At 38.4% G+C, this 20,057-nt stretch overlaps 1 protein-coding gene across 3 annotated transcripts in view; it reads left to right on the plus strand.

Moving 5' to 3' along the window:
• SPPL3 (signal peptide peptidase like 3) overlaps positions 1-20,057 on the plus strand; it is a 52,647-nt gene that overhangs the window by 17,656 nt on the left and 14,934 nt on the right. For 2 of the 3 annotated variants that reach the window (XM_057373792.1, XM_057373794.1), the window contains exons 2-3: positions 12,432-12,509; positions 18,036-18,130. In XM_057373792.1, the coding sequence (XP_057229775.1) occupies positions 12,432-12,509; positions 18,036-18,130 (173 nt within the window). The remainder of the gene's footprint in view (positions 1-12,431; positions 12,510-18,035; positions 18,131-20,057) is intronic. The other variant, XM_057373793.1, reaches the window with a different exon arrangement.

Here is a 20,057-nt window from a genome sequence, read left to right on the forward strand (position 1 = left end):
GTATGTAATGATTTTAAGTCTTTCCCATGTATRTTGTATGTGTATGGAAAAAAACTCCCAAGGTAAGTTGTGAAAGTTAAATGAATTAAAACTGCAATCACTTCGAAAAGAGGCTGACTTCTCTTTTATATGCACTGTCTTACACCCTTTATTATAAAGAATAGTGCTTTTAAAGTGGATCCTGGCTGCCTAGCTTGGACTTTGAATGACTAGATCAAAAGTCTTCTGAAAATATGCTGATGTGTTATGGAAATATTGATTGCTGAAACATTGCATTTGCAGCTTAGGGATATTTTTCTCCCATAGCAGTTTCCAGGTGCTGCTTAGAGAACTGTGACATCCGCTTTTTATTTTCTCAATACATTTTGAGTGTCTTTAGCTCTAAACTCTTTTTTTTTCCTCAAGCAGAAAAACTTCAGATTTTCAAATGTTAGTTACTATATAATTTTTCTAATATTGTTGATATAATGGTAAATCTGCTTCTGGTGGGCGGCAGTTTTTAAAACTAATTGATATGTAGGTGTTTTATGTGCCTCTGGAGGATATCAAAACTCTTGTGTTTACACACTGAAAGCTTCTGTCTCTCCAGCTGTGTATTTGCTGSTGTGATAAGAGGTTGCTCCTCCCCACAAATGCAGTTTTATTTCAGTTGTTTGCATGTTGATAGCGGGAGACTGTTTCTGAGTTGAAAAGACTGTTTTGTTTATTTGAAGTGCTTAAATCTGGTCACTYGCTTTGATTCGTATTTAGTTACTTACTACATACATTACATGAAAATGTGAATTGAAACAGATGGTGAAGAATCGGAATTTAGGCTTTCAGCATGTAATATTTCCTGGAAAGCTGAGTTGTCTACTATGGCATCAGCAGCCGGTATTCAAAACCACATTGTGTTTGTTTTATGGTAGCTCCTGGATGCCAGGGATATATTAAGTCGTTCTGAGCATTCTGGTGCATGGACATCCCTATCAAGCCCAGTRGTTTTCTGTTTTTTGTAAAAGAGTTGAGCTATTAATTCCCTAATCCTTAGGGAAATTATTTGCAGTTAATGTCAAAATTGGAGACTATTGTTTCTGTGGCTTCAGCATTCATACTAAAGTGTCAGTTTGCACTTTTCAAAGTAATTTAATTAAAGATGGAAAGAATAGAAGTTAACCTGGCTTGCATTTTTATGTTTTCCTTTTTATCCGTGTGGTTGGAAATGTCATGATTTTTACTAACACCTGAAAAATCAGATCCGACTGCTCCTGTTAGGGCTGGACTGGCATTTTGTCTGGGTTAGGTTTGTGCTGGTAAAGATGTAATTTGACTCTGCTGTAATGTTTAATGAATACTGAAGGAAAAACTTCTTTTTAAAAGTGGATTTCTGTTCTGTGTTGCAGCTTCTCTAGCCTGAAACACGCATAAAAGGAGTAGAGCTTGAATTAATAAAATGAAATGTGTCTTTAGAATGACCAGTGCAAATTAGGGCATGACCTGAAACAGGAGAGAACTTGCTTTCCTGTGTAATGTTATCTCAATGTCTTTACCTAGAAATTTGCTTTTTAAAAGACAAACATTTTTCCAGTAAAAATACTCTTCTGGTTTTGTTTGGGATTTCTAGTAGCTTTTGAACCTGGTCATCCCTGGGCTTGCAGAATGTTACAGATTCCCCCTTTGTGTTGTCTGATGCTGCATCTGAGGTGTACATTTCAATTCTGTGTTTGTAGAAGGAGAATGATATATCATGAAATGACAATATCTCTCTGATAACACTAGTTCATTTTTAAATGGATGTAATTTGATGCTGGTCAAAYAAAGATTTTGCTTGGTCCTGCACATGAAGATTCCTATACTTCAGTTTGTCCAAAAGRTTTATAATGCAATATTGAAGACATGACAGCTWCTGTTAAGAAAGTTTGCTKTTAATAAGCATTTCAGTATTTGGAGGCWCAGCTYAGCATGTGAGATGCCTCTAATAATCTCTGAACATTATCATTTAATTAAACCTCTACTRTTTAGAATAAGTAAGTACAAAAGAGCAGTAGGACATGTTCTCCTTTTTCTTGTTTCTCAAGACTGAAAAGAGCACACTGGGTAATACATTTGGAACTGGTCCACTTGGTTTTTGTGTTCTTTGGGTTTTGGTATTCCCTGTCCCCTCAAAGCACAGTGGGTGGAACTTGGAAGAAGAGYCACTGCTTCTTGTGTTGTCACTTGTGTTCCTGTGACTATGGAGATGTTAATTGGAAAAAGAAATTGGATTTGAGGGGGAATTTGAATCAGTTTACAGTTTGGTGTTGAGAAAGAATGTAAGTTCTGTTGTGAGTAACACAGTTTTAGGTCATTTTAATCTCATAGTCCTCCCATGTGGTGTTTCCTTTTGCCTGTAAGCTGGCTTCTTCCCATACTGTGTATTTTTCTAGACTAAATAAAYTCAGTTCCTATCTCTCCTAGTCATCTTCAGAGCTTTTCTCTGCACTCATCTCAGTGACAGATTAATAATTCCACTCACACTCAAACCAAATTCATACCTGAGGCTGCCTTTCCCCTCAGCAGTTCTCCTTCCCTTCTGTGCTAGATGGATTGTGTGATTTTATACCATGTGACTCAAAGGACAGGAAATTAAGAGAACACCTCAGGAAAAAGAAGTGTCTATCCAAAATACTGGTATTAGTAGACTCACTAGTATGGGGAAATCACAATGCTCATAATGTAAAACCTTAATTCACTTCTGTAGTAAATCATTGCAGTTTTAACAAGTTAATTGCATTAGAGTCTGTTTATATGCATTTAGTGCCATGCTAACAATTGAAGCTGAAGTTCTGTTTCCTGGCTTCATGATACCCTGAGTCACCCAGCCTTTGGCACAGGTACCTTGCATTCATTGGCTGTATTTGTGTGTAGTGTCTCATTTTGGCTCTTTATGCTCAGAAATTTTCCCCTAATAAACACACATTTGCTAGTTTGGGTTGTCCTTCTGTGCTAAATAAAGTAGTAATTTCTTCCCATTGATTAAGAGAGTTTGTGGAGTGTGTCCTGTGCTTGTGGATGTGACTTGCATCAGAACAGGRGGAAATTCCCAGTTTTAAACTTAATTTCCCCCTTGTACCCCCTCAGTTGTAACTGAACTAATCATGGGAATCGTGATGTGTTCAAGTATGCCTTTGTCAATTCTCTCTGGGTGGGATCCATTCAGTAGTGAAAAGCTGCTCTTTGACATATTGGTAATGGAGATCCTAATTTTTTTTCCTATTTAAAGGACTTTAGTATTTGTAAAGAAATTGCCTTGCAGTTGCTTCTCTAAAAGCACATAATATTGCTTTTTTATTTTAGAATTTCTGGTTTTTTGAATAGGAGTGCATTATTCTTAAAAAATGAAGTACTGGAACTATGAAATACTACCATTGCAATGTTACTGGTGTGAGATTTTACTTAAAGATTTTTGTTCTAGCTCCATGGAAAGTTTGTTTTTTTGCTTTTGTTGTGGCTTTGTTTGTTTTTCTTTTTAAACTCCTTGCTTTTCACTTACCTAGCAAAGTAGTAGGGGTGTTTCAGTCCTACTTCAAGGAAGAAATGAAACTACCTTACATTTTCTGGATTCATTGCTGGTAGTTCCTTGACCTACTTGGAGCTAATTTTTCCTAACCAGCACTTTTTTCTTGTATTATCAGAAATAATGATAATGCTTTCTGCTTATATCAGTGTGCTTTTTGATGATACTTGTGTATTTGGAAAATAGACTGATTTAACTTAGTTTGACTTCAGTGTGTTTGTGTGTCTGCCAAAGTAGTCTGATTCTTCTGTGGAGCTTTGGGTCTATTATAGACTCAAGTAGCTTTTTGTAGTTCTTGAGATGAAYGAGTGTAGATCTGAAATCTTTCTATCCCTCACTTTTCTAAATTTAGAAAAACTTGAATTCCAAGTGTCACAATTTGAAAATACTCAAAAGTAAGGCTAGTTCATTGTGTCAGATTTTATAAGCTTGTTCTGATGTTCTCTGACTCCTTGAGAGAGATGGTTTCGTTTGATTCTTTCTGTTTGTTTGTTTGTTTTTCCTTTAGTGAAAACACAATTTATTGTGTATGTAGACAGTGTCAAGAGGTGCTCCATTAATAGTTTGGCTGAGTGTAGAAACTTGTGGTGTCCCAGCCGTGTTAACAGTGTTGAGTCATGGCACAAATTGCTTGTCAGCATTTTTGCTGCAGTTGTTTTAACCCTACCCAGACAGGAGTCCCTGTAAGAGCAGCACTTGCTCCGAGCCCGGGTGAGAGCTGTGACCCAGCTGAGGTGGCAGCAGCACCAGCAGCTCTTGTGTGGGAGAGGCTGGGATTAATTCTTCAAAGGAAATGTATTTTAATGCAGACTGGAAGTAGGGAGCATCCTCCTGTTTTAAATTATKATAGTTCTAATAAACTTTCCTGTTAAGTATAAAAAGACTCACAGAGATCAAAACATAGATGGGAGGCTAGGGTGAAGATTCTGGGGAAGTTGTTTTTTTTCCCTGCAATTAGAATAAGTGTCATCAAATGAAATTCAGCACTGAGCAGCCTTCTGTGTAATGCAGAGCTGTACCACCAAGTGATTGAAAACTCCAGGTTGCATATGACTGGGATATAAATTGGTAGCTTTATAACCCAAAGAGGTCTTAGCCATCAGAATTGCAGAAAGCTTTCCTGTGCCAAGGATAACCACTAACATTTCCAAACAGCCCTTCCTGAAAGTACAGTGTTATTTGGAACATGATGAGGCTGTCTAGCATAAAATCGTAGACAGCTTGCCCAGTGGTACTTTGTAGACTTAAATTACTAACCACACCTTGATTTGCCCTTTTTTCCTGATGTAAAAAGGGCTRTTTTTTGAAAATTCATACAGTTGGAAGTGGTAATTTAGATAGAAGAGCTGTTTCAGCAAGTCTTTGGGGTAGGCTAAATATTGGACTGACCTTTGCAGAGTTCACTGGTCTGTTGGAATCTCAAGATTTACATAAAGAAATACACTTGTGGCTCTGGTGAGAGAGGATTGTGCATAGCAGATCTTGATTTAAGCTCCTCTCTTCTGAATCCTTCCAGTCCTCCTCTTGATTATTTGTGGAAGGTGGAAACAGTTTTCTAGATGAGGAAAGTCTTCCTGTTTTGTTAGTTCGTTCTTGTGGCTAAGGTGCAACCTTCTTGCTTTGTCAGATGTCTCATACATATCTCATTTTAGGTGCATTGTCATAGTTACATATTTACATCTTGTTCTCATATTTGGTGATTTTAATTATCCCACAAAAACATTGTATTCATACTTTTGCTTGGCAATTTTTGTGGTACTACAGCAAAAATTGAATCTACCCTCTGCAGTAAACAGATGTATTTTATAAAGGGATAAACTATGAAGGCAGGTAAAGATAATACAKCTTCTTTAGTTCAGCAAATGTGTTTTATATGTTTTTTCTCATTCTCAAATACTCTTTTAACAAACTAATAGTTTGGCCTTTGCAAATGCAATATGGCTGCTTCTCATACCTCACTGAACACCCCATTTGTGATTGATGTTGGGTTTATTGACAGYGTTGTCAGTGGATGCCTCAAGGTGTGTGCTGTGGTGGGGCTGTGCTGTTGGAGCAAAAGGTGTCTGCAGTTTACTGGTGAAAAATCTGAAAGGACTGAAATAGCACARTTGCAGRCATCATTGTAGAGATGTTCTTTTCACATTTTCAAAAACCTTGTGATACAATTTCCAAATCTTGCTCCTGGAGGGGATTCCTTGGCTGGTGGTAATATGTATTTGGCAGTAAAAGCATGGCCTGCTTTTCWTGACTGCTKSTTGTTTCTTTCTTTGAGAAAGAARGAGAAAGAAAGGGAAGKKTCCCAGATSTTTTTTCATTTGTGTAGTTTAGAGCAACACTCCCAACCTATATCAACCAACCAGCCCTCTTCAATGACATAAGGAACCGCTAAAAAGTTTTTTKTGTGTGTGTGTTTAGGTAAGAGATRAAAATTATGTATCCAGGCTCCCATTCAGTATGAAATATGAAAGGCTGTGTTTTCTGTGACAGCAATGTCAAAGACAGTCAGTATGTTTTTTGGTGTTCAGTTTGGTTCAAGCTGTTTCATACTCACCTATGTGTGTTCAGTACAACTTACTTGAAGCTGTAGTGGTTAATTTTTCTCCATTAACCACTGATTGCARATTTTGCTCCCAAATATCCTGTTTACTGTGGTTCTGCTGGAATGGTGGGGACACCAGGAGCTGAAAATACATTTGAGGTACATGGACACTATCCTGTATTGATTTGGAATAATCTCCTTTGAATGACTAAAGTATCGTTATGCTTCATGCAGGGACTGGAAGTTGTGCTCCCATTCCTGTGAGGAAACGAGTGCTCCAAGCTGAACATGAAATTTGGAAATCTTCCAGTGGCTGTAATATTTAAACACTGTGGAACATGTAATTCTTTGTTCTGTTGGCAAACAGTGGGGTGAACCAAAGGGGTAGCTCAGAAAATGTTTTTAACAGAAAATCTTTTTTTCAAGACTGTCTCCCTGTGCTTTACCAGGTACTTTAATTTCCTCTCAAAGTGAGCTCAGAGAAGTGCTCTTAGCAATTTAGTTGGAAGCTTAGAGTTTGGTTTTGCTGGGAGAATTTTAGGAAAGCAGCTTTCTGGAAAGGGTAGAAGAGGGAACTGGGATTTTAAATTATATGTGCATATATATATATATATATATATATATATATATGGTATTTAATAGTGTGAAAGTCTTATTCTGAGATCTCTGCCTGGTAAACAGCAGAATCGTTCTCTGGTTACAGTTTGAAATGCCTGCCTGAGCCATAAGAGAGTCTGTGTAGGAAAGGGGGCTATTTCATATTACTCTTTTATAATTTTTTGTGGGTTTTTGTTGTTGTTTTTGTTTTATTTTGTTTCACTTTAGACTCATCTTAAGTTTATTTTCTGACACAACCCATGTTTCCATAAAATTACTCATACTTAGCAGACCTTATCTGCACGTGACAAAGAAATGAAATTGTCAACTTGCTTTAGAAAACAATCTGTTCCTTTAACTTAAGTGAAGCCATAGCAATTTGCTTGCTTTTCCTATGAATCACACTAAAGAATGGAATAGTGTTGAGATATGTTTACAGCTGGTGGGTACCATGACTTCACGCTTAAAATTATACCTGTAACTGTTACACTCAGATTTAACTTTGGTTTGGCATCAAGCCTAATGGAGGCTTTTAAATATGTATATATCTTACACATGTAAGGAAGTTGAAAGAGGCTTTTTAGTCATACCCTTGACCTGGAATCCAGKAAAGGAAAAAAGTATTAGTTTTACCTATGGAGTGAGTCCACACCCCAGCCAAAATGAGCATTTGTGCAATTAACTGTAATTGATCTTCACATCCATGGCAGTGCTGCTCTTTCATGTGTCCTGGGACTGTGCTCTGGAGTCCTTGAGTTTGATTTGTGCATCTTAATGATTAATTCTACAGTGGTAGCTCACAAATGCCAGGTACTGTAGCATCAGAAATTAATTACTCTTAGCAATAAATTGCCCTGATCACTGAGTTACCTCACWCTCTTTTTAAGGAATAAAATATGTTTTAAAAGCTTTCAAAGCAGGTAGATTGAGGAGAATGTTTTCTTCATGAGTGGCACATTCTTGTATGATCCAAAAAACCCACAGGCATGGGGTCAGWACAGCAGTGTGAAGGTGAATGTTGTTTTCTATGTGGAGTTGACAGTTCCAAAAACCTGGGGTGGGGCAGGGGAAGTGTAGAAATACTCAGCTTTCCTTGAATACCAACTACTATTTCTTGACTTTCTGTTTTTCTATTGCTAAGAATCACTGATGGAATAAACTCACTAAAAAAGCTTTGAAATACATTAAACACTTGAAAGAGACAGGAATGGAAACTTTCTCAATCCTTGATTTTGACACTGAACACTGGATTTCCAGCAGAAGTTGATTGTTCAGATTTGGTTTGGTGGGGTTTTTGTGTTTTGATGGGTTTTTTTTTTTTGTTTTCCTCTGAAAGAGTTGACCATCAACTGAGACAGGATCCTCACACAGAATGTGTGCGCTCAGCAAATTCTGCAAATGAATGATCAGTAATAGGGCAGGGAGGGAGAGGGAGCTGCTCCATTGTTACCCTTCCAGTGCTGGTACCTACCTACGAGGAATTTTCTTTCCAGGAGAATTGAGGTGCATGTTTTGTTGGGCACTGATTATTTACCTTGAGGTAAATAATCCTCCTTGACAGAGGACATTTGATTGAAAGGGTGGTATTTGAAATGTAGGTGAAGAGTCCCATATTGATTGGGTAAATAGTCATGGCTTTTAATGTGGGCTGAAGAGTATTTGAAGTTTTGTGTGGTCACTTCTCAAGCAGCCACATCTTTCAGAAACTAAAATATGCAAGTGGATTCATGTATGGATCCATTTTACTCCAGATGTGGCTTGTATGAAAAGCTCCCCATGAGTTTGGAAGGATTTTTTGTATAGGRGAGAACTTGTGGACTAAAATTGTAGTCAGAAATACTTTTATTACATGTCAAGAAAGTCCCCTAATTTCACCAGTTAGTATTTTAAACATCAGATGAAGTAAACACCTGTCATGGCTGATTGTCTTTCCCCAGAGTAARATCAGTGAGTGAACTTGTGATTCTGTGATGTCTACAAATTGTAGATTTGGTCCCATTAAAACATGGCAAAAACTCTTCTATTTTAATCCACCCTTACTCTAGCCTATCCAGATGCTCACCATCCTTTTATAGTCTTGTTTTCCTTAATCTTGTGAACTCTTGGATGTTTTGATCACTGATAAAGAAATACATGATGAAATGCAATCTCTCTTCATGTGAGCTTTAGCTCATCTGCTGCACTTTCCAAGTTGATGTGATTTATTTGTTGCTCTKTAGTTTGCACTCTTGTATAGGCACAGTAAAGATGTAGGGAAACTTTGWCTTGCTGCTCTTACAGYAGCTTTTGTATGAGAATGATTCATRTCCAAGGCCTTTAGCGTGCATTGCTATGGAAACTTCAGGGCACAGACTTCTTATTTCCCTCTTGGCAGAATTCTTCACAATAATTTCTCTTGTACCTGGAAGTCAGGGGAGTGATATTTGCTACTGAAACATTGATGGGCTGAACTTTTATGATTGTACATTTAGTATGTATCTTGTACAAACAGAAAGAGGTTTTTATTCCAACTACATAGAACTTCCTGATGTTTTGAGCAATAATTTTGGGATACTTAAACCAATGCTCCCACTGAAAAGTCTTCCCTCTCTGGTTTTGTGTCCAGAGATGGGCCAGATCAGGAGTCTGAATCACTTGAGGAGCTTTCCCATTCTTTCTCCACTGTAGCATTATTACTGTTGTTGTGGCAACTTCCATTAGCTGGTTACCATCTTCMCTAGCTGGGAATGAAGTGGGTCTSTGTTCCCTTGGGAATACAGAAGTTATTCATGTTTTCCCAGAAGAGGGAGAGTGCTGCTTGGAACGCCAGCTGTAAGTGGTGTGGTGGTGTGTCACAACGGCTGGGCATCCCTGGAATTGTTCTGTAGGTAAAGGTCTATGGAGAGGTCTGTGCCAGGCTGGAGAGCTCGCTGCTTGGATTGTTGTCTGGACAATGCTCTCACTGTGTGGCTCTAGGGCGGACACACAGAATATGTTATGGAACAGTGCTCGCTGTGTCTCTGCCTTGGCATGCCTTAGCAGGCTCTGYGTTGTGAGCACTTGCCCATGAAGCTGCCAGAAATGGAGGCCTAATGGCAGAGAATTTATGAAAATTGATCCCAGCCATGTCAAGATGCAGGTTCAGAGTGAGATCTTAGGTTGTGGAGGAAGTGATTGGGAAGCCACCTCTCAGTAGTTGGCTGAGAAAACAGTCTTAAGGCACCCTTAAATAACGTGGGGATCTTAGATGTTATRAAGAYKTGAGGTTTTATTACAAWGAGATTCATTYCTGCATTGTAAAATTATTCTSCAAGTTTGCTTGGAGGTTACTTGTKTKGGAAACTTTGGGTGKAATCTGGACATGCCTGAGCTGCTCACTTGATTGAGCCTGTCACACTCCGTGTGTTTTGCCTTGTTCTTTTTCCAGCCGCTCAGGAAGAAGGAAAGCGTGACTGTAGCTCCCTGAGCCTGTTTGCTGGAATATCAGTGAATATGAATTTCCCCAGACCATAATCATAGTAACAGCACCAAGCTTTTAAGTTGTCCTGCTGCATGATCTCTGTGGGGAGAAGTCAGGAAACATCACTGGTCTGAGCTGAGTTTCTAATTACACTGTTGCACTGCTCTTGTGCAGGGTGGAAGGACTTTAATTCTCATTTCTACCTTGCACAGAATCTGCAGTTTGCTGTCTTGAGCACCACTGCTGCTTGTCAGAATGGCTGGGGCGGGTTAGATCATTGTTTAATGTGGGTTTGCATTTCTTCAGTTTCTTTCATTGCACCAGAGGGCACTCAGTTTTTATTACAGAACTTAGTGGATTGTGCACAGGGCTGATCRTGGTCCATGTATCATCTGTATTTTATCTGTTTTATGAAGCTCTTTAACATTTACAGCCTTGTTTTGACTAATGTTTAGTAATTATGACAAAATGGCATTTTAATTGTCATAGCCTCCAGTGTTGTCATTGAATGAGGGATTAWGTATGAAATGTTCATCTCAAAAGTATTTGCCAATTTGTGAAGATAAAATTTTATGAACATAAGTCAGTAAAATACAGTGCATAACCCTGGACATGTTTAATCCCAGCTGAAATTTCATTTATTTTGTTTTTCTTATAAATGTGGAGTTTCTGAATATTCTTTTAATGGATGAGTTTCACTATTTATTCTCAAATCCAATCAGAACACAAATCTTCCCCTCTGCAGGTCTGGATGAGGGTGTGCTCCACTCTGAAATCAGAGTTAAAAACAGAACATAAACYCATTGTGATTGTCCTCAGGCTGTTTCCTTTGGTGTGAGCTTAGSTGTAACCATGGCATGAAAATAATATGCTGTGAACTATATTGTGTGTAACCTGAGCATTTATATGTACACTGGTTGTAAGTGCTGAGTTATTTGGTTGTATATATTCACAATTCACTATATTGATCTTCATGGATGCTTTCTGAGCCTCTGTTCCACAGCCTGGTAACTAAAGGTCATGCATACCCCAAAATTTAAATATATAAAGCTTAATATTGTCTGTATGTGTTGGCCAACATTATGAGCAAATAAGATACCTGTTTTTCACTTTTAGTGTGGGGATATGTTGAAGTTATTCGTGGTAATTAGCCAAAGTAGTTTGTAATTTCTTAAAAGCTTTACTGCACAAGTATGTAATTTCATCTAAAAGAGGCAGTCTGTTCATCAGTGATGTTTAATGCTGAATTTCTGTAGTAGAAGATTCACATTTGTGTTTATGTATTAAAAGAAAGTATTTTAAATTGTGTGTCTAGTGGTTTGGTAATTACTTCTAAATTGCTTTTGAATTGGGAATGGGATGAGTGTTTCTTTAACTGTCTCCTATCTTCAGTTTTTATTTGCTCAGTGATAGTTAATTTGGAATAATCATGTAATTCAATTATCTTTGTTCCATATCCATAGCCTTGCTGAAATTAGGCCTTTTGGTTGGTTTCAGAAATATTCAGTTATGTCTTTTGTAGGATAAGACTAATGCAATTAACATCGAGTATTCTTGTTCTTTTCCATTACTTGAGCACAAGTTATGGAAAACCTGTTGGGAGTTGTAGAGTGTTTCCAGAGCCTTTCCTTGCCCTCTGTGCCCCCTCCAGCAGTGACCTCTGCTCTATTAATGTTCATATTTCCATGCTTTAAACACAGTGTATTACATTAGGAAATCAATTGAGAGAAAGCTGGGGTTTAAAGCCTCCTACTGAAGTGTCTATCAGTAATCCTGTATCAAGTGATCTGCAGGGTGGAATAGGGAAGTGATTGTGGGTGGTTTAATAAATGCATATTGCAGCTTGTGGGGAGGTTTGGACTTCTGGTTTTTGGGGCGTTTCTTTTGTTTGTTTGGGTTTTGCCCCCCAACTAAGTGAGCCTTAACTGCCATATTGCCACTTTGAAGACTAAGAAGTGTTATGGAAAACAGGCTACTGTTCTTGACATTCAGGGTTGCAGTAGCTGCAATTGAAACAATTTTAATGAGTTTGAGGAAAAAAAAACCCTGAGTCTGGTGAGTTCAGAATAAATTACCACAAGGCTTTTGAATTGTCCTTTGGTGGTTGTACAGGTTTTTCATGCTGCAGCCYTGAATAGAATAAGTTAATTCACAAGCTACAGGTTTTATATTCTACGTGAGACAAGAATTTAGAGAGAGCTGCCATAAAGATTTGTCATCCAATTCTCTATTTGTATTATAATAAGAAAAAGGATAAGCAAACAGCACTGGAGAAATGGACACTCACAATGACAAACCTACCTTCTTTTTCCTAATTCTAGGGCATATTCCCTTGTGGATTCCAGTCAAGTGTCTACCTTCCTGATTTCTATTCTCCTCATAGTCTACGGCAGTTTCAGGTAAGATTTTCTTTAAAGTTTTGCAGAGTTTTTATTTGTCAAGTAAAAATGTTGCAAGTGACTGGATACAGTTTATGCTTCTTTGTTTCATTGTATCCTTGTCAGACATAGCCAACATGAAAGAATTATTGGCTTCTGAGAAGGAAATGGTAGAGGAAGAAATAATAGTGAGCTGGGGTTTCTGAAAGATGTAATTGCATGTCATGGTACAAGCACATACAAGATCACTTAAAAGTCAGTCCTTGCGGACAGCTCTATAAAATCATATTTTAGAGGTAATTTAAAAGGATTGTTGAGAGAGATAGAAGGAAATGTTCTCGATTAGTAGAATTTTCTATACATTATCCAGTGTTGGTTGATTGAGAATGTGCTACTGTGATTTCAAACCAGTCCTGAGTCTCATTGCTGTTTGTTCAAGTGTCACTAAAAGCTTAATAGAGAAGTGGGAAACAGTGTTGTTGTTGAATTCCAGCAAAGCATCTGAGAACAGCTGCAGGAGGAGTTTGAGCCTTCAAAAATCAAATTTGCCTCATTTTAGGAGACTTGAGAATAGTTTAGAGAAAACACAGTTATCCCTTTAGACTTGCATGCTGTATTACACAGTTTGTTTTACTGTAGTGGCACATGAGAAATAAGACTCATAGTAACATATTAAAAAAAATGAATCACAATATGAAAGTATTATTTTTTAAAACTTAAATACAGCATGTTTTTCTTTCTGCCTGTTGAAAACATTGCTTAATTCCACAAGTCTGTGATAAAAAGCCTTATATTCACTATGTAGTCTCTGAAYTGCTGTGAGTACTCCTGAAATAGATGAAAGCTGTGCTCATACATATGATGTAAGTTGCAGCTGGTTTAGGATAAGAGGTTTTATATCACCATTGTAAGTTAATAAAGTCATATAATGAAAGAGCCAATTTTTTATGCAAGAGCTGTCTGTTGTTAGCAAGCATTAGGGAACAGCACTGCTGRTTGAGTTAAAATAGAAGGCTTTAGGAAAACAAAATTTAGGGATTATCAGAATAAAAAAGTAAAAAAGGTCGTATTTGTTTATTTTTTTCTTCAACTTTTGAGTCAGATTATAGTTGAGGGACTAATAAAATTTTTATCTATTTGAATTTATGCARTTGTGTAAAAAGGAGCAATGCATCTGGCTGCAAGAAGCCATAATATTTATTGAAATTCAAATACAAAAGTATAGCACAATATAAAACAGCAGGGATGTGTGAACTTAAATTGCTTGTCTTTCTTGGGGCTCCTTGCCCTTAAAAATTTTCCACTGCCATTTGTCATCCTGTTCCTATTGGTACCTACACGTACTCTTAGCATTTTGTCCTATACTGTACATTTAAAACTACTTACCTAGCAATGACTGTGAATTCCAGAGCAGTCTGACTCACAGGATGAAGTAGTGAAATGGTGATGGATACAAATCCATTGAGGAAATGTCCTGTTTTAGTCTTTTTTCTTTGCATGTATCCTGAAGACCCCACTAGGTGAGTTACAGACCAGAATAGTCTCAGAGTTTTAAAATTACTTTCCTAATTAATTTCTTTATGTGGTTTCTTTAGCACATGTTTGAGCTGAAACCCACAGTTGTATTGGGAGCTTGGATTGATTCTGTTTGATCAGCAATTGAGGTCAAAAGCAATTTTTTACAGAAAATTGTACAGTGGTGTTAATAAAGGYGTCTGAAACACAATTAAGTCTTCCAAGATAGTCAAGTGAGGTAGTAAGTTACAAAATCATATTCATCTGGAAATTTTTAAAATAGTAAAACGAAAACAGGCAAAGTGGATGAATTTTCTTAGAAAAGTGATGTGCTGGAAAGATGAAAGTTATGGCTTAGGGTGCTCATTCTCATCTGTCATCAGTGGTGTGTTCATCTGGATTTGAGTGCTCGTCTCCTGCAGAATTGTCATAAGACAAAAAATAGCACTCCCCAGTTAACCTTTGTGCTGCAGAAAGTGGGTTTGGTTTCTGATTTTCAGCTGAAAAGAAGCAGGTAGAGTTATTATGRTATTCCTGGCAAGTGGCTGAAACAGAAGTGCAGTAATAGGATCAGAAAGAATTGGGTGGATGAGTCATTAGGATAAAATCCACGTGTGTGGTGGATCTAATCTGAGGCAGGAGGCTTCAGGGGCACAAAGGAAAGCCTTGGTCCACTGTCCTTATTAATAGAAGCAGCATTTGTCCAAAACTAATGAAAAAACCAAAATCCCAAACCCGCTAATACGCTCAGACGAACATCTACTAAATCATGGGTAAAGCCCAGAACCGGAACAAAGTGCAGTGATAGAGTTGAGTTCCCCTTCTCTTACTGTGCATGAATGAGCATTTCCTGCTCACATTTGTGCCGGATCAGGAGTTTTAGCTTCCAGCCCTTCTGAACGTCTCTCTCATGTACATTCTGACTGCTCTCAGTCCTTGAACTTGACATACTTTTGTTACTGGCTGCCAAAGGGGCAAGGCTAATCCTTTAAACYGTTACAAGCTGTAAACTGGAGCATGCAAGTAGATGTGTTAGTTGTGGATTCTTCAAGAGGTGAGCTCAGCTTGAAACAGGTTGTTTCTGAGGGCAAGACCCACCTATTCTTGTACAAATGCTTCTCTGTGACTTTAATGTTGGAGTTACTTTGCAGGTAACAGCTAAATCTTTTTCTATCCTATCACCTCCCCAGACATGGCTTATGTAAGCCAGATTTAACCCAGAATCTACCTGTTCMAATACCTGCTTTTGAACCAAACCAAAAGTGTGGGATGACACTGGGGCCTTCTGTCTCTAGGTCTCGGGTATCCAAAATGTGAGTGTCAATAGAAAGCAGCTCACATGCTGAACTCAGAGTGTTCATGTTAACATGATGTACTAAGGGTTTTCTTTCCAGCTTGGCATTCCCATGCTCCCAGAGCTTTCAGATGGGTGACTGTCCTCGCTAGTAGAGCAAGAAGGAACTTCTCAATAAATTGTATCTGCAGGTGCCTCTATTGATAGATCCTTGCATTCCTATTTCCTCTGTTGTTTGATGAAAACACCTCCYGCAGGGTTTCCCTGAGGCATTTCTGCAGTGGAAGTGATCCATRGTTGAATCTGAACTTTGCAGATAGTGACGTGCCAGGAGCTTACTCATTGCTTTGGCCGCAGCGTAACCTCCAGAGTGGCTCCCTGCGGGAGGGTGACTCGCTTGCTTTGAAACCCTGCTAGAAATGCAATGTCTGAGGACCCACAGGAGAAACAATGGAGCAGTTCAGTGCCCCAAAGTGCTGGCTTTGGAAGCCCAGGGGAAACTTGCACAGAGCAGGGAATGTTTCCCAGCTTGTCATTTCTCTACAGTCCAGTAGTTTTGAGTTTATCTTTTACAGTATGRTTTTTAACTTTCTTGGAGTGATTGCTTCTTAATTTTTTTTATTATGTTAATGATAATTTGTAGCAAAGGGAAGAGCCAAATCATAAAACAGTTGGAGATWATTCAGAGGCTGGCTTAGAAGAGCAGCTGTGTTGTTAAGTGAAAGTAATTTTCTAATTTATGSTTACTTTTGAGGCAGGGATATTTATAGGTAATAATAATTGCTGACACTATTGCAGTGAAAGGAGAGGGGCTGAGATTGTTTATRAGCAGTAGATCTAATAGGTTTTATTTCCAGTTTTCTCTGTTGATAACAATCCCTTAAGTTATGAGTTGCCCAATGCCACTGGGAGAATGATGGTGTGAGGTTCTTGCTAAATGTTCTAATTCAGAGGGGAACAAAACACTGCACTGAGAAAAGAATTGTCTTGTTTGCCTGAATCTTGGACCAAATCCTGGAGGGCTGTCAGCCTCCTCCCAGATTTTCGTAGCTTGAGAGGAAAATTATGAAGCTACAATGCATAATGGGGAAAAAGGGAGTGTGAGTGAAGGATGGAGGCACTCCAAATAGAGAGCGGAGCAAAGAGATCTTTGGAAGAACAAGCTAAGAACAACGGATTAACTTGTTAGAATTTTAGTTTTCCCCTACCTCTCTGTATGTTCAGTAACTCTCTATTTGGTGATCCATGATCTGTGTACAAGTACTGTGTGTCTGAGGTGGAAGCTTCCTCGTGTTTTGCCTGAGACGAGAAGCTGCTTTAATCTCATCACACTGTTCGGGAGCACTTGCTTTGTAGAAGCAAAGGAAACAAACCAGTTCTATGCTGGAAGAGTCTTTTTCTTGTTTTTGTTTTGTGGAGTGAAACGGCTCAACCCCTGTGTCTTTAATACACCACACACATCTTGATCCTGTAGACCTGACTGTGCCTGATTTGGAGCTCTGGATCTGCAGCASGGATTTGTTCACCTGTGCATTTCAGTAGGTGATCAGTGCACTGCAGTGAAATAACTGTAATACCTCTAGAATTGTTTAGAAGACTGTGCTGTATTTATTACTGGTCTGATAAGTCAATAAAATGTGTTGACTTTGCGTAGCACAGTTAAGCTAAACTTGAAAAGAAATTTAATACTTGTTGACCTGGAAGTTYTATTGAAATACTTGGATGCTGCTGTAAACTTAAGACAGGAGCAGTACAGTGGGAGATGCACAATGATTCTGGTGGTTCTCTATAGCTCATTTGAATAAATCAATATGCAGCTAAATTATACATGCATCAGGATAAGAAACTGTCATGGTAAACATGGTTGATGGTATTTTTGTTAAACATTTCACATTTAACAATTGAAATTATTGCTGATCAAAACAGACTTTAAGTGAAATTCCCCCTTTTCAGAAAGTTTTGCCAAATGTATTAGAATATAATTTAGAAGTTGCATCGAAGTGCAGTACTGTGGCAAAGAGGGTAGAATGCTGTGCTAAATTGGAACTGTTTTAAAGTGTGTATATCAGAATGAAAAGATGAATCAATAAGAGCTGAGTTGGGTTCTCAGGGGAATGTTGTCAGCTYCTATGGATTAATTAAAGTGTATCAATTTGTACTATTTGTTGAGAGCTTCCTCCAGTCATCTGTTCTGTGTGCATGTAAAATACATATCTGGTTATTTTCTAGGCTTTGCTGACATTTTTTCAGTGAAGTAAGACCTTACATTAAGCAGACACTTAAAAGCTAGTTTGAGTCATTCATAACATTTTGAGGAAGGAAATAATATTGTTTTACAAATGAAACCTGATAGTCAATTTTGAATGAAAAGGAACAAAATGAGAACTTGGAAAGAGTTCAAATTCACAAGRGGATTGAAATGTTTATTGTGTTTTCACCGTGTTCTACATTTCCCAGAAATCAGGTAACAACGAACAGCAGCACAGATATTTAACATTCCCCAGGGCGGACATTGTGGTGACTGCTCTCACTGTCAGAATCTGGGATGTGGGGCCTCATCTGGAACTAAGCACTTTAGTTATTTTAATTTCCCACTGTGTATGGTGCTGTTTCTAATAACAGCATGACAGGGCTTTTTCAGGGAGAGGGTGCTGCGGCAGAGTRTGAATGCGACTGCAGTTGATGAGCCTAAACAGGAGTTTGGAACTCACCTGTCACATCTGCTTTGTTCCCTGCAGGTCTCTGAACATGGACTTTGAGAATCAAGACAAAGAGAAAGACAACAGCAGTGCCACTGGGTCTTTTAATGGCAACAGCACCAATAACAGTAAGGGTCAGCTTTACTCCTTACCTTCCTTGCATCACTTCACCTCAACAAATGTGCGTGTGTTTGAGCTGCTGCATTGCAGATTSACCTGATCCCAGGTTGTGTCTGGGCACTCCCTGGCTCGCTGTGCTCTGGCACTGCTGTCCATGTCTGGTTCATGCCCATGGAAGCTGAATTTAAAACATCAGCATTTCCATAATGCACAAAAATTGCATGTGGCACCATTTGTCTGGTTTACTGGAAATGGAAACAGCTTCACTTTTAAAAAAGCCACCGCACAGTTAAGAGAAGGGAACGTAATTCCTTTTTTCTGGAGCTCATTGCTGTGATGCATTGGCCAGTCAGTAAGCAGGGAGAGATTGCAGAGTGCRCTGACAAGTCCCTAAGGAGGATTCAGCCTTATCAGTAGAGAAATTGAAGTAGAGTTCACATGGCTCTGGGCATCTAATTTATAATGGACAACAAAATATGTGTCTGCACACTRTCTGTTCACAATGGGATTAACATGTCAGCTCCTGCATGGTGACTGTCCCTTCTGTAATCTATAAACAGATTCGGGCAGCTTGGCCATCTGACATGCCCACTTTGGCAGGTAAAAATATGGAAGTGAACAGTTAGAGTGGAACATACTGAGCACAGTGTGTTGTAAATTCATGCGTGAATTTAACTTAAAGCAATTTATATTGCCATATTTTGAGAACAGGCTCTAGCATGAAATAGTTTCCCAGAGCATAGAAGGCAGGAGTGAGGTAAATGAGATACCCTGTGCATGAAACMCTGAATGCTGAGCTTGTTTTGTTGAGAGAAAGAAATACAGCTTTAAAATTATAAATTAAATAATGTATGTTGTATGTGTCTCTTGCTGGTTTTGCCTTTTCTAATGTAGACTCTTGGAATTTAAATAGTTGTCAGAGCACTGCTTCTGTTGGCAGCACAAGCAAAGAGGTTGCTGTGCTTGGTGATTCAGCAATGAACAGTTGAGGCTTTTGGCATCTGGGAAGGAAGAGAAGACAGTCTGGGGCTCGGGAATAAGCACATTAAGGGGATTAGCTGTCAAAATGATCAGAAATGAAATGAAGAACTCTGACATTTAATGCTGCAGGCACTAATTCCCAGATGCCAAGGTGGTGTGTAGTGTGTCATTTCTGGGGTTTTSTTGGGTTTTTCCCTTGGGAAGTTGAAATGCATGTGAACAAATGTGCTTTCTCAGACCAGGAGGAATCAGATCTAAGTCACAAATTWAATTTTTTTTTGTCTTCACACTGTCATCACTGGACTATCTACATTGCACTTTACCTTCATGTACCAGACCTCAGCAATGTAGAAATCCCAAGTGACTGAGTTCTTCTGCTTTTTATTTTTAAATTTTATTGTGCTATTTATGTTTAAGAATAATAGATCATGACATGAACTAATAAATGATGTGACCATGTGCAAGTGTCATGACTTTCTTGCTTACTGTTCAGCTTTTCTTTTATGGAAATGGTTGAATATTTATGACAGATACACTCACAACAATTTMGTATTTCCTGTGTACTTGAGGTTGTTGAACATAATCAGGTACATTGGTAACTGGGTTATACAGGTAACCTGTTATTTATATGACTTGCCGTTCTTGGCAGGGAAAAATGAAATAAGACACATTCTTACACAGAAACACAGACACACAATCTGTGTGTTTAATCACKTGTCTGGGTATGGCTCACAACCTAAAGGCTTATCTTTAAAATCCTGAGATTGATAAAGCCCCCTTCATACAGCCATGTTTAATTACTTTGGGATAGCACAGTTGATGTCAAGCCGGTTTTGTATCTCTTCTAGGTCTGAGTCTTGTATTATTTTCCATTGGTGACTACTTCAGATGTTACCTGTTACTTTAGTGCTCTTCAAGTAGAACTGTGTCTTGTATTTTTCATTGGGTTGCTGCTCATGG

The sequence above is a fragment of the Malurus melanocephalus genome, unplaced genomic scaffold, assembly GCF_030028575.1.
Source record: "Malurus melanocephalus ecotype Western Australia unplaced genomic scaffold, MMel_1.1 scaffold_208, whole genome shotgun sequence".
Lineage (NCBI taxonomy): Eukaryota > Metazoa > Chordata > Aves > Passeriformes > Maluridae > Malurus > Malurus melanocephalus.